The sequence below is a fragment of the Amphiura filiformis genome, chromosome 5 (assembly GCF_039555335.1).
Source record: "Amphiura filiformis chromosome 5, Afil_fr2py, whole genome shotgun sequence".
In the NCBI taxonomy this organism is placed as follows: Eukaryota; Metazoa; Echinodermata; class Ophiuroidea; order Amphilepidida; family Amphiuridae; genus Amphiura; species Amphiura filiformis.
In genome coordinates this window covers 69,673,590-69,693,756 of record NC_092632.1, presented here as the reverse complement: position 1 = coordinate 69,693,756, position 20,167 = coordinate 69,673,590, and the positions used below count along the sequence as shown (strand labels likewise).

The following is a 20,167-nucleotide window of genomic DNA, read 5'->3' as shown; positions in this document are numbered from 1 at the left end:
GATTTGAGTCTGATGAGTTGAAAAGGTCATACATTTTATTTTGGCTATGACTTGAAGTAAATTTTTTGTCAACAAATGTATTTCTGATTTGGTGAAAATGTTGGCATTCAAAGATAAAATGGAATTCGTCACCCACTATGTTTTCACTGCAAAGAGTACATTTTCGGTCATCATAATCAACATTAAAATATCTACCAGTAACAATAGGAATATTTGTGTTACCAAGTCTAAATCTACAAATATTAACAGCCTGAGATTTTGGTGATGATAACAGATAACTCTCGAGTTTGAATTCTTTTTTTAAAGGTTCTATAGACCACTTGACATGTGTCGTCATTGGCCCGCAGTATGCGCACGCATTATGGCACTTTCCATTGTTCTTTGCCCTGCAGTGTGCGTGCGAATCGTAGTTTGCTCAGGGCATGTGTATTTTAAATCTCCCACCATATTTCATCAGAGGATGATTTAAGGAAGCCCCATCATGCACTGTAAAAGTGTTATCACTAGAGTTTCAACTGCCACTTTACTTTTCAAATCCCATTGAACTCTGTGCAAAAGATGTTGTTTTAGAATTGCCCGTGTGTCATTATTTCTTGGTCGATTTCAGATCTAAAGTGATGTATGCATGAAGGATAATTCACACCTCCTGTATATAACATAAAATGTGAAATCGACCAACCTCTAGAAGGTGTTTTTACTGTAAATATATCTGTCCAAATTCAAATTTAGCCATGCACGTGTGTATGCAGTGGGCGGGCAGTGGTGTCGTGTTCACTCACACAGCTGTGCTAACCGCAAGACTTGCTGGGAAGTGCTTAAATCATCCTCTGATATTTCATATAGTACAAGAAATGTATTTTCTTACGGAGCTATTAGCTGTTGAACTAAGGTTGTTCAGCGATTGTATAATAATATCACATTGATCGATTGGTTATTCAGGCGTTTCATTGAAGGATGAAAGTGATCACTTTTGATTCACTTTACGCTTGGCGGTCGCCCTGGACAGACCTGTAAATTTTCAAGATATGTAGTAGATAAAGGGTGAGAAACAGACCATTACCATAGATAATTGGTGTCTTGTTGAGGTATGGTGAGCATGTTAGTCGCTCGGAGGCGAGACCCTTCGGGGTCTCGCCTTCCGAGCGACTAACATGCGAACCATACCTCAACAAGACACCGATTATCTATGGTGATGGTCTGTTTTGAACCGTTTATCTTACATATACGGCGAGCAAAAATAAACGAATTTGTTGTAAAAGTGTATTCATTTTCCAAAAAATCCAAATGGAAAAAAACTGATGTATTATTTTGTAAAAGTTGTGGGTTTTTCCCAAAATAAAAACACCTCGAGATAGTGTAATATTCTTCCCATGTGTCCTGCGTGCGAGTCTATTTAATGACAAATGCAAGTGATTTTATCAAATCAATACAGAATTGATCTCAATTGACAATTGTATTTGAAGTGGTTTGGTAGGTTATTCACTTGCTTTAATCCGCTGGAGTTTATTCACCCCGTGACCATTGTTATTCAAATGATTAATGAATAATGCAAATTATATAGAGTTTTCAACGTTTTGACTACCATCTGTTTTAACACCATGAAATTTATATCTTAGAAAACTGTGAGTATAAGCAGATATTTGTAAGACCTGGTAACGTTGTGTCCAATGGTGCTCCCCATTATGGGTAGGTCACAGTAAGGCTTTGCACCCACAGCCTCTTGACTTGTAATGAGTACCGCAGGTTAGTTTGCGAAGCTCCCCTGGTCGGGAAGTATCCCGGGGGTTCTTGCCTAGCAGCTAATTTGCATGGACCGTTGAGCGTTTTTGGGTTGGGCAAGGATAAAGGCAGATTCCCTTCTAAAAACCAATGGCAAGTTTATATACATGTACTGAGTTTACATTCAACGAACGGGTTACTTTTATTTATGAATATTTACTTCGTTATGCTAATTAAAATTTAATTTGCATAAATCTAACTGAGCACCAGTGGTGTTTCTAGAATGTCCATGGTATTCCTTTTGTTTAGCTCGCTGCCCGAGACCGTTATCTTGAGCTATTGTGTTGATAACGGTCTCTGTGCAGCTAGCTACCTCCATTACTCTAGGTAATGGTCGACGCAACGAACCTCAAACAAAAGGAATACAATGGATAATCTGTGAATAGAAAAGGGCTAGACGTATATCAAGAGAAAAAGGTTAGATTTTGTTTTTTAAGAATGCTTTCTCCTAATTTGGAGTTTGTTGGTAAATTGATCTAATTTTCTCTCTGGGTCTGGTAAGTAGGCTTAAGAGTAGGTTTTTTCCTGGAATTAGTACAGCCAGGACATACCGGTAGATTTTCCAGATCCCATCAGAACGAGGTTCGGTTTTGCTTTTTAAGAACGCGTTTCTCAATGTCGAGTTCGTCGGTTAAGCTAGCCTAACTTTATCTTTGGTCCGGTACCGTACGCAGGCCTAAGGATAGGCTTTTAGCATGTATCACGTAATTCAGCACAACACTAAGTCCAGAGCTGCTGCGACAAGGCGTCATATCCCATGTGAATGTTGTTTTTTGTGTGTATTTATTATGTTTAGGGAAACAGCGGCAGCGCGTATGAAAATGTTTTATAGACCTTTTTCCCTCTTTCCCATCATGCACTATTCCAGGGGGGTATGAGTGTCGCAAACTACATCATCTCCCCGGGGGAGTACAGAGTTAAGTTCATTACATTCTGGAATACGGACATTTCGGCTGGTGCCTTCATCACAAAAAAGGAATCCCCGATAATCACGATAATGGCGCCGCGATCACTAATACCTTTCAGAGGGCAAAAAACAACATTTTTGTGCCTTATGGACAAGGTGTCCTCACCCAAAAAAGTTTCCTGCTATTGAAACCTAACTTTGTATACATTTTATAGACTTAATGGTGATAAACTAATGACGGGACACGCCGTGATATTTTGTCGGCGTCCGTTTCACTTTTTTTTCGGAGATGAAAATAAAATGTAAACACAATCTTTTACACAGATGTTCTGCATCGCTCCGTAACTGCATCACTCGTGTATTCAATAATTGCATAATTAGTAACATCGATGGCCTTTACGATAATCCGCATATATGGAATCAGTATGCCCATATTAAGACAAAATAATTGCAAAGGCCTGGCAAAGACTATCGGATGCACACGATCTATGAGGTTGATGAACTACGTCATACCCCCCTGGAATAGTGCATTGTGGGATAGAGGGAAAAAGGTCTATTCGCGTTTAAGCGCAGCGCATTCAGCGAATGAAGCGGTTCGTTCGAGCATATCGAAAGACCAATCCCTCGCCTCTGTTGATAAACATTGATGTCAAGTGGTCTATAGTACAAGAGCTAGAATTGTTAATTACGCTATTCCAATTTTGCAAAAATTGGCCTTTAATTCTACATTTAATGCTACTTTTAATCCATGTTTTATTTACATTTTGAGTAAGCCAGACATAATTGAAGCCACATTCGGTAAGGATACTTTCAACTGTGCTGATCCAACTTGATACTTTGTTGTTTTCAATATGAAACTTATATAGAAGACTGTAGAGGGTTTTGCTAAGTCTATATTCTTTCATATTAATTACCTTTGCCAAGTAATTAATTACCCTGCATTTAATACTATTAATTACAGGAAAATGACCATGTTCACCAAGAACCATACCAGTTGCTGTAGATGATATACATTTAAGGATAAGTTAACAAAATCTGAGATGGAGTTTTTCTGCAAGTTGGCAGTTTTCAAAACCCCATATTTCACTGCCGTAAATTAGAATTGGTAAAACAAGAGCATCAAAGAGGTTTAGCTGAATATCAATTGGAAGAGATAGCCTCCTTGCTTTTGATATTAAAGAAAACATTGCCTTGTTGGCTTGATCATACAAACGCTTTTGAGCTTTCTTAAATCTACCATTATAGTTAAAAATAATACCAACTTATAATGATCAACAACTTCAATATTTGAATTACCAAATTGAAAACAAGGGATATTTCTAATTTTGTACCTTGAGAAAACAACAACTTTGGTTTTGGATGATTCACTTTGAGATCCCAGTTTTGACAATAATCATTTAAAGAATCAAGTGACTTCTGGAGATCTTGCGGCGACTTACCAAAAATTATTGTGTCATCAGCATACAGCAGAGTAATGATCTTGACATATGTTACTGTATCCTCATCTTGTAGATTATCGTACACAAGATCTGAAATTGTTTTTAATCCTTTACTCTTTTTAAGTAAATGAGTTTCAAGATCATTCAGAAAGATTGAAAAGAGCAATGGGGAGAGATTTTCACCTTGTCTTACCCCAATAGAAGAATGAAACATTTCAGATAACTCTCCAAAGTCTGATTTCACACAAGATTTTGCATTGCTGTACATATTAATAATTACTTTAAAAACCTTACCGTTTATACCAGAGGAAGTAAGTTTTTTCCACATCAAGTGAATTCTATAGAGGTTATCCGTGTTCTATAAGCTGCATCCTATCAGCGACTGCTATACCTTGTTTAGGACTTTCAAAAGAAGTATCTGCATGTGTAACCATGACTGTTTCAAAATAGCCCGCCAAAGTCATGCAGGTAACTCCGAGGTCGTGTATTGAATTCCTTTGAATGAGGAATACTACGGGAATCAGCGTCTTTTGTTAGAAGTCACACATGAGTGAAGTGGATAACCTCTATTGACTGTGTCAAATGCCTTGGCATAATCTACAAAAGCACAATACAACCTTTTGCGTTTAGAAAGATAAATATCAATAATGCTTTTTAGGCTGAAAATATGATCCATGGTTGAGTAACCATGTCTAAACCCTGCCTGTTTTTCTCCAAGAATTCCCAGATTCTCCAAGTAATTTGATAGTCTGTCATTAATGATAGAAATAAACAATTTCCCAAGGCAACTTAAAATTGTAATCCCTCTGTAGTTACCGAGATCCATTGGTGAACCCTTGTTTTTAAAAATAGGACAGATAATTCCAACAGACCAATTGGAAGGAACAAAACCAGTATTCAAAATAATGTTGAAAAAACTTGTGAGCAAGTTTGCAGTTAATACATTTTGACTAGATGTAATAAACTCATTCAGAATGTTATCAATACCTACTGATTTGTTTGACTTGAGTTTTCTGATACCCTTTTTGATTTCATCGATAGTAAAGTTGGAGTTAATTAACTCATTGTCAGAGTGATCAAAATAAATACGAGAAGTCCTGATCATCAAGAATTTCAACTTTGTTTAGCTCTTTAAAATGATCAAATAACGAGTTGAAGTCAGCTTGAATATTGCTGTGTGATTTTTCATTAAGTAATTTCCAATAATCTCTGCTATTACTAGTTTTCATTTGGGGTTAAACACATTAAGGGGCTGTGCAATAATTATGAGCCCCGGGGGGTAAAATTGCTTGCCCCCCCCTCTTGGCCCGCCAAAAATCGCTTGCCCCCCCCCCCCTTGCACATGCCAAATTTTTGGGATCCCAATTTCCAAACCGTAAATGGTCTATATACATGTTGCGAGCGCAGCTAGCAGGAAAATTTGCATATTTAAGCGTTTCCGTATACCGTTTTCCTAAGTCTTTTTAGCGCGTTTTATTTAAAAGGCGCCCCATGAATGTGTGCCAAAAATCGCTTGCCCCCCCCCCCTCTCGGATTGCCAAAATTGCTTGCCCCCCCCCTTTCGGCTCACCAAAAATTTCTTACCCCCAATTTTACCCTCCCCAGGGCTCATAATTATTGCACAGCCCCTAAGTTTATCTGATTTTGATCAAAATAGTCTCCAAATGTTTGTCTTGTTATAATAATTCAGAAAAAGAATGGTTTTCAAGCTTTTTCACTTTGTACGATATTGCGTTAGCTAGGTAACGTGGGAAAATATGCCAACATCAATTGCACTCAATGGGCAGTAACTCCTTTTGGTGTGTTACCATGGTAACGAAACATCATAGATAGTGTAAACTATTTCTTTTCTAAATGATTATAACGATACAAACATTTTGAGACCATTTTCATCAAAATTGGGTAACTTTTCTGAAACCTATAGAGCCCAGATTCCAACCTTTGACCTTTTCGTTAATAACTCCAGACTAAGGGACCGTTCACAAACACTTGTTAGGGGGTGCTGATGCAAAAAGGGGCCTAAGGGGGGTGGGCCTGAAAATAATGTTTATATGCTTTTCTATGGGGTTGACCCATCATTTTCATGTCAAAAAGGGGGGGCCTGAAATTTTTGAGATCTGTAAAGGGGGGGGGGCCGAAAATTTTTCGCAATGAAATTTTTTTGCATCAGGCCCCCAAACAAGTGTTTGTGAACGGTCCCTAATTGATCGTAGGTGGGTCAAACTATATATTATCTGAATCCTTCTGATATGGGGAATATTTTGCAACAAAATCGGAACAATTTTGAGTTTTGACCCCTGTGTAAACTTTGACCCAGATTTTCTCGGAATGCTCAAGGGTGCCCATTAATTGGGCACCCGTTATATTCTTATTCTATTTACCTCAGATATCAATATTAAAGCCAAACATGTTGTTAGTCATACCCAACTGTACACCCGGACTGTACACTCAAAAGCAAGTTCTATCTCAATATACATAGGTACGGCGTATATAGGACTGGCAAGCGAGTCTAGTTCTATCTAGCTCGAGATATTCTAGCTAAAATACAGGTTTACATTTACTATCTTACATTATCTTGCTGTATTTCAGCTAGAGCGCCAGACGACAAGCTTCCGGGTTTTTTGGAGAACAATACTGTTACGTAAGATGAAGAAGAAACCCGCCTCGGAGCCCGCCCTACTCATTATTTCATTGTACTTATTGCAATTTGCCTCCACACACGTAATCAACACAAAGCTTTTGTGAGGATTAGTGAGTGGATAAGAAATTGACAGTGGAGGATACGAAGGACACGCCGATTGCTAGTTGTCAATCATGAATTGCCGCAACGTATTAATATTTTACTGCATGGCATTCCGCAAACACCAAGACAAATTATGCCGTATTTTTCCAAAGATCATCTCATATGAAGTAAGCTGAATGCGATCTGTACTTTTGTAACATTCCGATCGCTTTTGATCACCTATTATCGGCGAATTTGCTTGAAAACACGTGAGTTCATGTTATGTAAACATAATTAGCATAGACACAAATATAATTACGATGCAATACAATGCAATTTGAATGCGCAGCAGATCTATAGAAATAACGTTGCCCGGATTTATGCAGAATTAGACCCTGTCTGGTTCTATCTAGCTCTAGAACTCTGGCCATAGTATCCGTTTTTACTTCCACTAGGGCCAGAGCAAGGGGGTGACACTAAATTCACGGTTGTTCTATTAGCAACGCAAAATCTATGAAAAATTCAGCTGGTTTACTAGCTAGAAAGTGAGGCCAGTTATCGATCCGTTATAGCTCGTTATGAATAATTCATGTTCGACCCCTTGGATCATGTTAATTGAGTTTGGCAAATAACAACGTTGTTAGTTTTGCGAACTTTGCCTGTTCAATGAGAGTATAGCGCGCCCCCAATACATCTGGGCGCAAAACAGGCGAAAACGATCCAGTTTAATGAAATGGCGGACGGGTATTCCCATCAGGCACCAGTTATATGTTTTTTCAAAGAAAGTCTACTGCTCTTCAAATTCATGTAAATTTCAAAGTTTATACATTTAATATATTCAATATGATACTAATTTTTTGTCATAACCAACTGGTACACGAAATATACTAGCTTATTACCTATACAGAAAGGTGATTATCAGCCTTCACTCAGCAAATTGACATGCCCGGCATATGCAGCCATTCTCCGTCTGGATAACCTGACTGTCGCCCTCAATACGTCTGGGCGCAAATTTAAATAACAATACGCTATTTACATATCAATGTGGCCTCATGCTAATTAAAGCTGCCCCATCCAGGAGTTCATCTATGGCCAGAGGCACTTACATTGAAAAAATTGTTGGAGATGGTTGAACGCAACAGAACAAATAAATGATGAAAATTGACCTTTTCATTGTGTTCGTGGGTCACCGCAAGAGCTGTAAAATTCCATTTGAAAAAATATATTTTTCATATTTATGCACACTTTCCCTACCTATTTAAATGAACCTCAATATTGACCAACATATTGTACCCATTTGTGTTACCTTCAATTTGACGATCCCTGTTGATTTGCCGTGAAAACGCTTGCATTTACTTGAAGGGAATTGTTCAGTTCTTCCGTTATTTACATCATTGGCATCATTTGACCTCTTGACCTGATGCGAAATCTTCCCTATAAATTGAAGACCGAATTGAAAAGACTAGTTTGCGTATGACGTCCTGTCAACCAGACCAAAAATGCCGTACTGCGCAGGTCAGTAACCAATCACGTCGCGCCTTTGCCCTGACGTCAGACGCAAACCAGTCTTTTTAATTCGGTCTTCAATTATACCATCATGCAACCGCATCTGACCTCGCCACATCTCGGGGTCGTCATGTCCATTTTACTTGTGGGGTGGATAAATGACGGAGTAGTGGACTAGGAATAGTAAATTAACATGAAACGTAAAACACCTGTATAAAACGAGAATAACTCACGCATGTCCGACCGGCCTGTCTTGGAACTCCAAATGCTTTAGTTACAAACAGAGATTGCGCTAGTAAAAAATGCATTTCAGCCCCTGCCAAAGTTCATTTTCGGACTCCCCCGTAAAGTAGAATAGTCCAAATTATCGTAACCTTTGACATTGCCAATATCACACAAATGTCGTCTATTTCATACCGTAAAGAAGTATGACCAAGTTTCTGAAGAATATTGGTAAGTTTAAAGGCCAGATATCAGGCTAACGAATATGATCTGCATATATAGAAAGATCCGATCGTTGTCCGAACGTCAAAATTTGATAAATGTCAATGGTACAATTCCAAGCACGTGAAAGTCGTTAGGTCATTTCTCAACACAATACCTGTCAGAGGATAATTTACATAGGCACAAAAGACCGTGTTCAACGTAGCGTTACTCAGCCAAACATGGCAGAGTAGGTCCCGGATGGTCGTACATGTTCCTATCTCCACAACGTTATACCTTTCCAACAAGGAAAGAGATACAAAAGGCAACTGTCTAGTTCTATCCGACTATTATAACACGAACTAGTGTGTCTGAAATTACACTGCAAACAGCGAATAAACTTGAATCATGCTAATCAAATTATATAGGCGTACTTACAAATAGCTTGTCACTTTCATTGTTCCAATATCTGCGGTGCCAACTCATAAGCGGTTGTCCAGTTTTGTAGCCTGGGCTGTTAGTGGGTAATTCTGGAAGGTGTATCTGATGACAGTCATATTGATACAATAAAAACTTCACTGAAATGGTAATAATTATCTGAATGCAGATGATCAAACGAACAATTATGTAACTCATTATGGTATGATGCCACAGTATCAAGTCCCGGTATCAGTTTATACACGAGGGTTCCAACTAGACTGCAGAACTCAGTCCTCAATGATAGTCAGTCATTTATCTTTTGGTCGTTATATGACTATCATTTGGGTTCCAACGTATTAAAATGCAGAGAGTAGACAGGGCAATCATGAGATGCTAATTTCTGGTAGTTTCTATTGTGTTAAATTCTATTCTGTCGCACCATGGTCGAACGCGTATGGACATGATGAATAGAAATGATGGCCATCGAGGTCGCCTCACTGTGTCATCAGCAAGGATTATTAAATCAGGATGTGACACTTCGTAATTTGCATGTGTCCAATTCATATGTTAATAGCATATTGTAATTAAAATGATGGTCTGACCTGGCCAGAGGGCGTTAATATAATAGACGTTTGATCAAGGGACAGAGTAGTTTCCGTTTGTGTCGGCTACCGAACGAAACATAATTATTATGCACATTCCGACCAGACTATAGCTTTGCCAGGCAGGGTGGGCCATGATGCGTAGGCCTATGTGCCGAACCAGGAATAATAGACAAAGGGATAGGCATCCTAGACTGCTGCCCTCTGTTGAAATATGTATCCTAGGTCTAGACAATAGGCGGATTAGCGGCCATTTTGTCTTCGACATGATTTTATTCACGTGTCCTTATACTTTAGTACACAAATATACAAGTTAACAGGTTTAAAATATTAAAAGTATATTTTGAATCAATTATATTCTGTAGTAAATCGATCAAATGACGGTGATTGTTCAGGTATTATATGCTTGATAAAATTAAACTGTCTGACCAGCTAGTATTCTCCTCCGCCGTCAGTGTGTTTCCAGACAGTCCACGTACCGTGTTGCGAAGGTGGAGGAGACTAAAGCTGTATTAACGAACACGCACGCGTTAAAAATGATGTAGTCTAAGTCGAACAATAGCGTGACGTAGTTTCCGGCATTGTTCCTATGCACTTTCACCCTCCTGGCCGAACGTACATTTTAAAGTATTTGCATAACTCTTTTGCATGAAACTGTAATTGTCATCTAAAATAAACAAACAAAAACAATATTATTTGAAGTTTTAATTAAATTAAATTTAACCATGTAAATTAACCGTTAATTTACCGACTCACAACACTGACATGAATACAAGTTTTAGTATTATTTAATAATATTATTTCCTCTATCGTTTGATGTACAATGGTACGGGGGGCAAAATAGTTTTGTACTTAATATGAGGGTGGGGGTCATAACAGTTTTAGGTCCATTAACTTGTGAGACCGGGGTCAACAAAGTTTTGGGTTCACGAAGAGGGGATAGGGGGTTAAAAATTTGTAACACGAAAAAATATATTGTCCCCCCACTAAAGTATTTCTGAACACTCCCTAAACTTATTTGATTTTTCAGCAAATGTTATTTTTCAGTGAGTTTTGCTTTTATTCCGTGTTAAATTATGGCAAACGGAAACAATCCAAATATGATGTAGGAAACAAATACTATAATCGCTCCTGGGTATCACCCATGCAATACTTTTTTAATGTAGGCCTACCGGTATAGAGGCATATTGCCAACCACAAAGTTTGAAATTATAATTGTTTAATGTAGGCTACTCCCTAACAGAATACGTTTAAATACGCACGCAGGCGAAAGTGACGTTAAATCGGATTAACTACCGTAACAATAGGTGAATACAATTTTGACTATATCGCCCGCACTCACGTTTATGCGGTAGGACCTACCGATGCATTGAACCATAGATGTCAAAGAAATGCTAATCACTTGCACCTGTAAGATTAGTCTCTTTGAAAAGAGAGGTATGAACGGTATTGATATTCAATCTATTATAAGATTGAAGACAGGTGTACAGACGGCTTGACGTGAGCCTATGATTTTTTTTCTGGGGTCTTGTGGTGTACGCTGGTTATCATCGATGTTGAAGTGCCTATAATCACATGTGCCTATAATAGTTCAATGTAAGAAAATGAGCCAATAGACGTGATGAATAAAGATCGGATTTTTGGATTATTAGTGGCGGTATACAATTAAATGTCAAAATTACGGCGCTATTCTACTTTTCAACAATAATTCATACTGGCAGACTACACCAATAAGTGTATTAGTGCAGATTGATATTTTTTGGGATACTTTTCCACAGGGAGGAAGCACATGGCAAATACTATTGCCGCGGGCGCCATTTTGAAGGTCACGTGAAGTGTCAAATGATTTTTGACTTCAAATACTCACTGTATTTCATATCTTATGCTTGTCGTATATTTCCTTTGTATTATCGATAGTTAGTCTTAATTTCGACATTACTATATCAACAAGACATTCCTTATCAAATTAAAAGACTTTCTTGCAGAAACAAATCACTGTGGCCTGATGGGATCATAGTAGTTGACCCACTTCCGCCCGGTCTGACATTGCTTGGGGGCGCTTTTTACTATCTTCAACAGGTTCGATTCGCTAAACTTACGACACCTTTATGTGGTGACCTCAGTCACATGGGCTGAGTAAGAGTTGATGTGAATTATTCATAACCGATCGATACCTTGCCTCACTTTGTTGAGAGCGAGCCAACAAAATTTGCCATAGGTTTGCGTGGCTAAACAAAAGCGGTTGAATTTAGTGTCACCCCCCTGTCATCAGTGACACAGAGCATTGATTTGACCTCGATTTGTTTTCCACGAAAGCTTCATTCCCATTTATCATGTTTATTTCATCCAAAAAAACATCCATTTCTCTTGCATTTGATCATCTTGTATGTACTCTTCCCTAGAAAAATCATTATAATACCAAATCTACACACAAGCCATAATTTTTCCGTGTTACAAAATTTAAATTCCGTGTTACAAATTGGACGATTCCGTGATTTTCCGTGTTACATTATAAGCACTGAAATGTGCATACAGTCCCATACAAGCATGTTTTTAAAAGTGTGGGCCTAATTTGTCTTATATATGTACCTTTTACTATAGTCTCCCCTCAACATCCCCATTAAAATTAAGCATCATCAATTGTCTTGTGTGTACTTCCGACAGCTATATCGGACAGAATCTTGCATCGTAGGCCTAGAATAAATGCTAGAATGGATTGTTTAATGGTTAATTACTGCTAAATTATCACTTTTCTTTGTTTTGTTTTTGCAAATCAACACAGATGTTCACTACTTTGTGGCATTTTCAAATTTCCGTGAGCAAAACCCGAATTCCGTGAATTTTCCCGTTTTTCCGTATCACGGAGAAATCATGTCTTTAACTGCATATCACCTCCAAGCTCACATTGGGCGCCTTCCTTTTTTAAAGGAATTTTTATTCTATGGGAAATTAACTTTGCTGCTTGATGATGTCACGATGAGCAGGCCCGTACGCAGGGGGGGGGGGGCGTCGCACCCCCTCAAATTTGCCAAAGTGTACACAAAGTCCCAAAATGTGAGAATTTGCGAGCGTAGCGATCAAAAAAATCAGAAATCAGAAATACGGGTTTTTCGTCAAAAAATGTCCAAATTTTGGAAAGAAAGTCCACTTTTAAACAAAATTGCCCCCCTTGGGAAAAAGGTCCACTTTTCAAAATCAGCACCCCTCCCCCCAAACAAAATTTTTAAATCCCTGTGGGACTGAAATTGATAAATCTTTGTAAAGATTTATTTTAATCCTATATTGATTGGTCCCTAACTACAGTCTCTGAAAGTTTTGAAAGTAAGTCTTTTGGATTTGAATTTAAATCCCTGTAATTTAGAGTGTACCACTATGACTCCAATGAGTAATAACTCAAAAAAGTTTTTAGCTAATGAGTTAATGACCATAGGGGTAGATCCCGGGGATGGGGGAACGGTCCATACAATCATCCCCCATGTTGACGCCTGTATATGGGTTTTTTTAAACCAAAATTAACCCCATATTTGGTCATTTTAAAATAAAAAGTGCCAATTTTTTTGTGCATCGCGCAAATTAATTCCAGTTTTGTACTATATTTCACCAGTTTAGCTTCAATATGGCAAATTTTTTTGCACGCTTCGCGCGCATTTGTACCATAAACTTATTTTGTCGGCAAAAGGTGCTGGATTCACTGGAAATTTTCTCCACCCCAATGTCAAAAAGAAATCTATGCCACTGTTAATGATGTATATTTTGTGTTTCTTTTTAGGACATGAAGAGGGGGGGGATCAAAAAAATGTTAGACCATAAAAGGGAGGATAAACAAATCCACCTTTTTTAAGGGGGATCAAAATGTTTTTGACGTCCGAGGTTCCAACTTTTCCAACCCCCCCCCCACCAAAATATTTATGAACACTCCTTTAGTGCTGCAGAATGGTGAAACCATTGTTAAAGTTTGGTGAAAAGTGTGAAATTTGGCTCAGATGTAGTATTTAGTTTGGTGAACAATTCTATAATTAAAGACAGAGATAAAAACAATTTATCGCGTCTGATGTCACTGTCAATTACGATCCTTGATTGGTTTACACAGGTTAATCAGCGCGTAAAGGAAGACCGATCTATCTGGTGCTGATCGGAGAAAAGGAATAGCAGCAAATGGCGAAAAATTACGTACTTTTACAAGGCAAAAAGCAGCTTTTCTAGGCATTGTGGACATGGTGCCTTCGGTTAAGAAAGTTTCCTACTATAAAGACCTAACTTTTGAGATGGTTTGCATGTTTCAAGGTGCAAAATTAACAATACGGCGCCCGTTTATAAATCCGCGTTCAGCAAGTCATCATCACGACACTTGTAAACAAACCGTGTTCGAGTTTGATTGACAGGTGACGTCAGACGCGATAAATTGTCTTTATCTTTGTCTTTCATTATATAGGAGGAGGACCAAAAATATTTTTCCAATATGGCCGCCATAGAGATCATCGAACTTTATACAGTGAAAAAAATTCAAAGTTGTTCAAATTGAGTTTTAAACCATGCCAACACCCCCTGGTCACAAGGATCCAGAAAAAGTATAGTTTGACATATCTGTGATGTACGGTTCTCAAGTTATCAGCAAAAGGTCAAAGGTCAAGGTTTGACTTCTACAGGGGCTAAATTGGTCAGTCAATAGGCTATGTAACGTTTGATATGGAGCTTAATGGTCTTGCAGTTAGGACGCTGGACAACCGATTGTTATTGTTCTGCAAGGCTCACTCAGTCATTTAATAAGGCAATACAAACGATCGAATTTGGTATTCAAATGAACAAAATTTTGAGTTACACCTTTTCAGTGTAAATCTTTTTTTCTCGGCCAAATGAAAAGCAATAGTTTTCATTTTTTCAGTAAATGTCAGGAAAAACTGTAATGCTTGATACTGTATTTTTTTTTCAAATCTTAGTGTTAAACTTAGTCGTGAAATTCAGTCATTTAGTGTAAGATTTTCGATTTTGATAGGCTTCAACTCTGCCCGCGAGCCTTTTTTTGGATCAACCTTTTAGCTTTTCAAAGTAATATAGTTCGCTAAAGAAGGATTTTTCCCAACTTTCTAACGCACATCACCGTGAGCGATATATCATAGTTTTGTCAGAATTTCCGTTTTGATTCCATAATTTTTTACTACCCAGCTGAAAAAATTTAAAATCCACGCGTGAAATACTAGCATTGTGGATCGATATCTCTGGGTGCCCGGCCTGGATACAGTTTTGCCAGAACTTCAATATAGCAAAGAAATTAACTAGTGTTTCGGTATAGTGCCTTTTGTGTGTGTTTGTTTGAAATTGCTTAAACCCACCGAAAGTCATAATGAAGCAGCCAAAACAATACAAGGTTAAACACGGAAGTTTATAACAACCTATTATAATGACCTAAAGGAAAAATCATTTATGGTAACAATGAGCCTTGCATTGTAAGTCATGGTTAAAATGTGTTGAGTACACACCCAACCCCCATAGGCCTACATAATATTACATACCGGTACCTTATAATATTTATATAGCACGGCTATAGCTATACATTTAGAAAGTAGGTCCTATAGCGCTAAATTATGACAAATAGGCCTACACAAACCCGAACGCAAGTCTGAAGGGTGTAATGAAAATGCCAACCCGCGATGCGGGGGGTCATTCAAAATTCACCTGGAGATAGGAGGGACAGAAAATTAAAATCCCCTCTAATAACACGCGAATTTTTCTAGGTTTGGACAGTGGATTTTCCCATGGACCTCATCCTAGGTAAATAAATAAACAAACAAACAAACAGACAAAATGGTTTTCATAATCATGGAATCCATAGCCCCTATAAATTGAAATTGCAGGCTATCACGGGAGCAAATTTCCAAAATCCACCTCATTTACCAGAATTGGGGATTTGGGCTACCAAATCGCTGGTCAGGCAATCCTGGTTTTCAATGGAAAAGGGACCTGGGTTGACAACAATTGAAATATCGATTATTTCTGCTGGTTGCTCTCGAGGTAAAGTACTAAGTTTGACATTTTCGGAGCATGAAGGGAAAAGGGTAAAATAAAAACGGAAATTCTGACAAAACTATAATATATAGACCCACACGATGTGCTTTACAGAGGTGGGAAATATCTTTCTTTAGCAAACTATATTAGTTTGAGACGCTAAAAAATGAATTCTGTAAAAAGCTCACGGGCGAACTAAAGGCCTATAAAAATAAAAAATATCACACTAAAAGACACAATTTGATGCTTAATTTTAACACCAGGATTTTAAAAAAATGTTCATCCAAGCACTATGTTTTTATTTGACATTACTGAAGAAAAAAAAAATTTTGCTTTATATTTGACCGAGAAAATAAATTTCATAGCAAAAAGGTGTATCTCGGAATTGTGTTGATTTTAACATGTATAGATCGACTTTTAGCGCGACTAAGCAGAACAAAAGATCGGTTGTCCTGCGTTTAGACTGTTGACCTATTTGCCTATGCAACGTTGGGAAGCAAACTTCCTACATAATGTAAAACCTATCCTACTATGGAATATTATGCTGAGAGGAACAATTTGAGACCATTTTGATAACAATCGGAGCAATTTTTCAAATTTGACCCCTGTAGAGGTCAAACATTGACCTTTGACCCTTTTGCTTATAACTTGAGAACCATACATCACAGATAGGTCAAACTATACTTTTTCTGAATCCTTATGACCAGAGTAACACTTTGACAGGGTTTAAAACACAATTTGGACAACTTTGAACTTTTTCACTGTATAAAGTTCGATGACCTCTACCCGCCATCTTGGAATGAATTTAAATTGGCCCCTATTCGTTTGTTAAGCATTCAATTTGTTTAAGAGTTACATCTGTGCCAATTTTAGGGCTTTTCACCAAAAATTAACAATGAAATACCAAAGGTTGAAATAAACTTATGATTCGGGCCTTGAGATTAAGCCAGGGGGTGACACTAAATTCACGATTTTTGTATTAGCAACGCAAACCTATGACGAATTTTGTTGGCTTGCTCTTAACAAAGTGAGGCAAGGTATCGATCGGTTATGAATAATTCACATCAACTCTTAATCGGCCCATGTGATTGAGGTCACCACATAAAGATGCCGTAAGTTTAGTGATTCGAACCTGTTGAAGAGAGTAAAAACGCCCTCAATCGCGGTCAGAACGGGCGGAAGTGGGTCAACTACTATGATCCCATCAGGCAGCAATTGATTTGTTTTTCCAAGAAAGTCTTCTAATTGAATACCTGAGTGGAAGAAGGGCCCAACTCCAATTTTTTTACAAAAATGAATTAGACCCATGCAGCATTGGTCAGCAAATATGAGCCAAAATACATTCTCTAGACTTCCACGTACACTTAATCATGGTTTTTATGGAAGAGAGGCCCAACTCCATGCAGTTGGGCCCTTCTTCCACAAATATTGGATTTAGAAAAATTCTGTTCATCCATGAAATCTGTACTGCAATAAACTTTCTTGCTAACATAATACATGCTTCTACTTCTGCAATGAATGGATAATTACCAAATTTCTGTAGCTATTTATAACACATCTGCATACGTAACTGACACTTGCCGTATATATTAGTGGAAGAAGGGTCCAACTCCAGCTCGCATTAAAACCTGTACCGTTGCCATGGAAACATCAAATATAATTTCGAATGTATGTAATAATGTATGTTCATATGTTAAAGGTCCCCTGAAGATGAAAACATTCTGTCTATAAAACTTTTCCAAATATTAAGTTTTTTCTTAATATCTCAAAAATGTGGCCCTTCTTCCACTCAGGTTTTCAATTGAATACATGAATACAAAACCCACCCAAGTCCATGGGAAGTGATTTTGAGAAAAAAACTTGTGTATCATTTTAATTCCTTCAGTTAGATTTACCTGGTCAATATGGTAAGTTTTACGTACAAATTAGTGTATTAGGTATGACGATTAGCATTTCAGGGACTTCGTGGGGGTTCATTTTAAATGCTGGACTTAGGTGGTTTTTTGAATCATATACAAAGACAACAATGTTGGAATGAGATTACCACTAGTAAGATAATACAAAATAAAGCCCACAAGTATGTATGTTGATAAGCATACTGCCATCATCATCATCATCAGTCGGCTGCGGAGCAGGCGACTACAAGCTTTCTCCAACAAATGCGATCTTGGGCAAGCGAAACAATTTTGTTTGGCTGCAGCATCCCTTCAGTATCTCCCAGGAGGTGATGGACATACTGTAAGTACAGTGTGCGCGGCCGTCCTGGTTTCCTCTTCCATGTGGTGGAATATAAAGCGCATATTCTTTCACAGGCTCGCCATCTTCAAGACGCAGTATATGGCCGAGAAATTTGAGTTGATGAATCTTGACTCTGGCAACCAGTGGAGTGGTGTTGGTCAGGTTGTAGATGGTTTCATTTGGAATCCGATTCACACGTTTGATGTTTAACATGATTCTATAGCAAGATGTTGCAAATGCATTGATCTTGTTTTCCATGTCCTTGGTAATTACCCATGACTCGCACCCGTACAGAAAGATAGTAACACACGTTGTCTGAAACAGATTGATTTTTGTTTCGATTGGCAGGGACGGGCTTCTCCAAAGGCGTTCCAGTTTCCAGAAAGCTGCCCAGGCTAGTGCCTTTCTTCTTTTAGGTCTCCAACACTAGAGCCCATCTTGGAACCCAAATACTTGAAGTCTGTGACATGGTTGATGGTACTACCATAGACTTCAAGTGCTGGTTGGGCGTTACAGTTTGCAGTCATATATTCTGTCTTAGGTGCGCTGATAACAAGGCCTAGATCTGCTGCTGCAGTTGCAGTCCTAGTAAGCTGTGACTGGGCCCGGGCTATGGAAGATTCCAGCAGGGCAATATCATCAGCAAAATCCAGGTCAATTCCCGCGTCAATTCCAGAAGTTGATTTCATCAGAAGGTAGTCTACCAGGATAATGAACAGGAATTGTACCAACACATCACCCTGAAGCACTCCAGTTGTTACTTGGAAAGGCTCTGAGATACTGCCATCTACCATAACGGCACTATTGGAGTCTTTATAGAGCACCTGGATGGCATTGACCACAACCTTTGATATTCCATAATGCCGCAGCACTGAAAACATGACAGACCTATTGATGGAGTCAAAGGCTCTTTTGAAGTCCACAAAAGTGACTGTTAAGGGAAGTTGGTACTCCTTGAAGCCTTCCATGATCCTCCTCAAAATGTGCATTTGCTGAGCACAGCTGCGACCCGATCTAAAGCCAGCCTGGTTGCTTCTCAGTGAAGGATCAATGTGAGGTCGAATCCTGTTCAGAAGGATCTTGTTGTACACTTTTGCGGCAATGGACATAAGCGAAATACCACGGTAGTTTGTCAAATCGCCGAGAATGAGATGGATGTTGTGCCTTTTCATACCATCCAGGTGGTCAGATCAGAGGATGATTTAAGGAAGCCCCATCATGCACTGCTAAAGTTATATCACTAGAGTTTCAACTGCCACTTTATTTTTCAAATCCCATTGAACTCTGTGCAAAAGATGTTGTTTTAGATTTGTGCGTGTGTCATTATTACTTGGTCGATTTCAGAACAAAAGTGGTGTGGTGGGCAGTACTTAAATCATCCTCTGTGGTCAGATAGAGATGAATAGAATTCCTCCTTGTCAGAAGATGTTGCGCACTCAGTGGGTGCATATACAACAGTGATGCTAAGCTGAGGGTTGCCATGGAATGTTACAAATAGTATCCTCTCGGAAACAGCTTCAACCCTCTTAAGACATCTGTGAATGTGCTTGGACATGACCAGACGAACTCCTCCGTGCCTTTGCTTGGTAGCAGAACTGAATAATAAAACCCAGTTCCTATCATCTGACCAAAGTTCATCGGTTGGGCTTGGTGTAATGAGACGATGTTCTTGAATTCCGGCAATGTCAATATCTGCATCAGCACAGCCCATGAATAGCTGATGCATTTTATTATTATTTATTATTTTATTAATCAACACTTATATGGCGCTCTAACAAAGAGCACAGCGCCTTACAAAATATACAGGCAAAAATGAAGCAAGAAATAAATACAACCAACATTAATACAAATGTGTTTTAAGCAAACGCTTGAAAGCAGGCACAGACACCGCCTCCCTCAACTGGATAGGCAACTCATTCCAGAGCCGTGGAGAGGCAACGGCAAACGAATGATCACCAGCTCTCTTATTTGATCGTGGAACCAAGAGCCTTGTTGTATCTGAAGAGGAGCGGAGTCTGGGCCTATTTTCGTGCGTTACCGTGTCGCTGAGCAAGGTAAGCAGGTCACATAAATATGGTGGAGCGACATTCATCAAACACTTATAGACATACAACAATATTTTAAACTG

General features: G+C 38.6%; 1 protein-coding gene across 1 annotated transcript in view; it reads right to left on the bottom strand.

The window, feature by feature from the left end:
• Positions 1-9,487, bottom strand: part of LOC140152358 (probable tubulin polyglutamylase ttll-15) — a 29,019-nt gene extending 19,532 nt beyond the window's left edge. The window contains exon 1 of the mRNA XM_072174662.1: positions 9,215-9,487. Within this exon, the coding sequence (XP_072030763.1) occupies positions 9,215-9,412 (198 nt within the window). The 5' untranslated portion in view covers positions 9,413-9,487. The remainder of the gene's footprint in view (positions 1-9,214) is intronic.
• Positions 9,488-20,167: the final 10,680 nt, after the last annotated feature.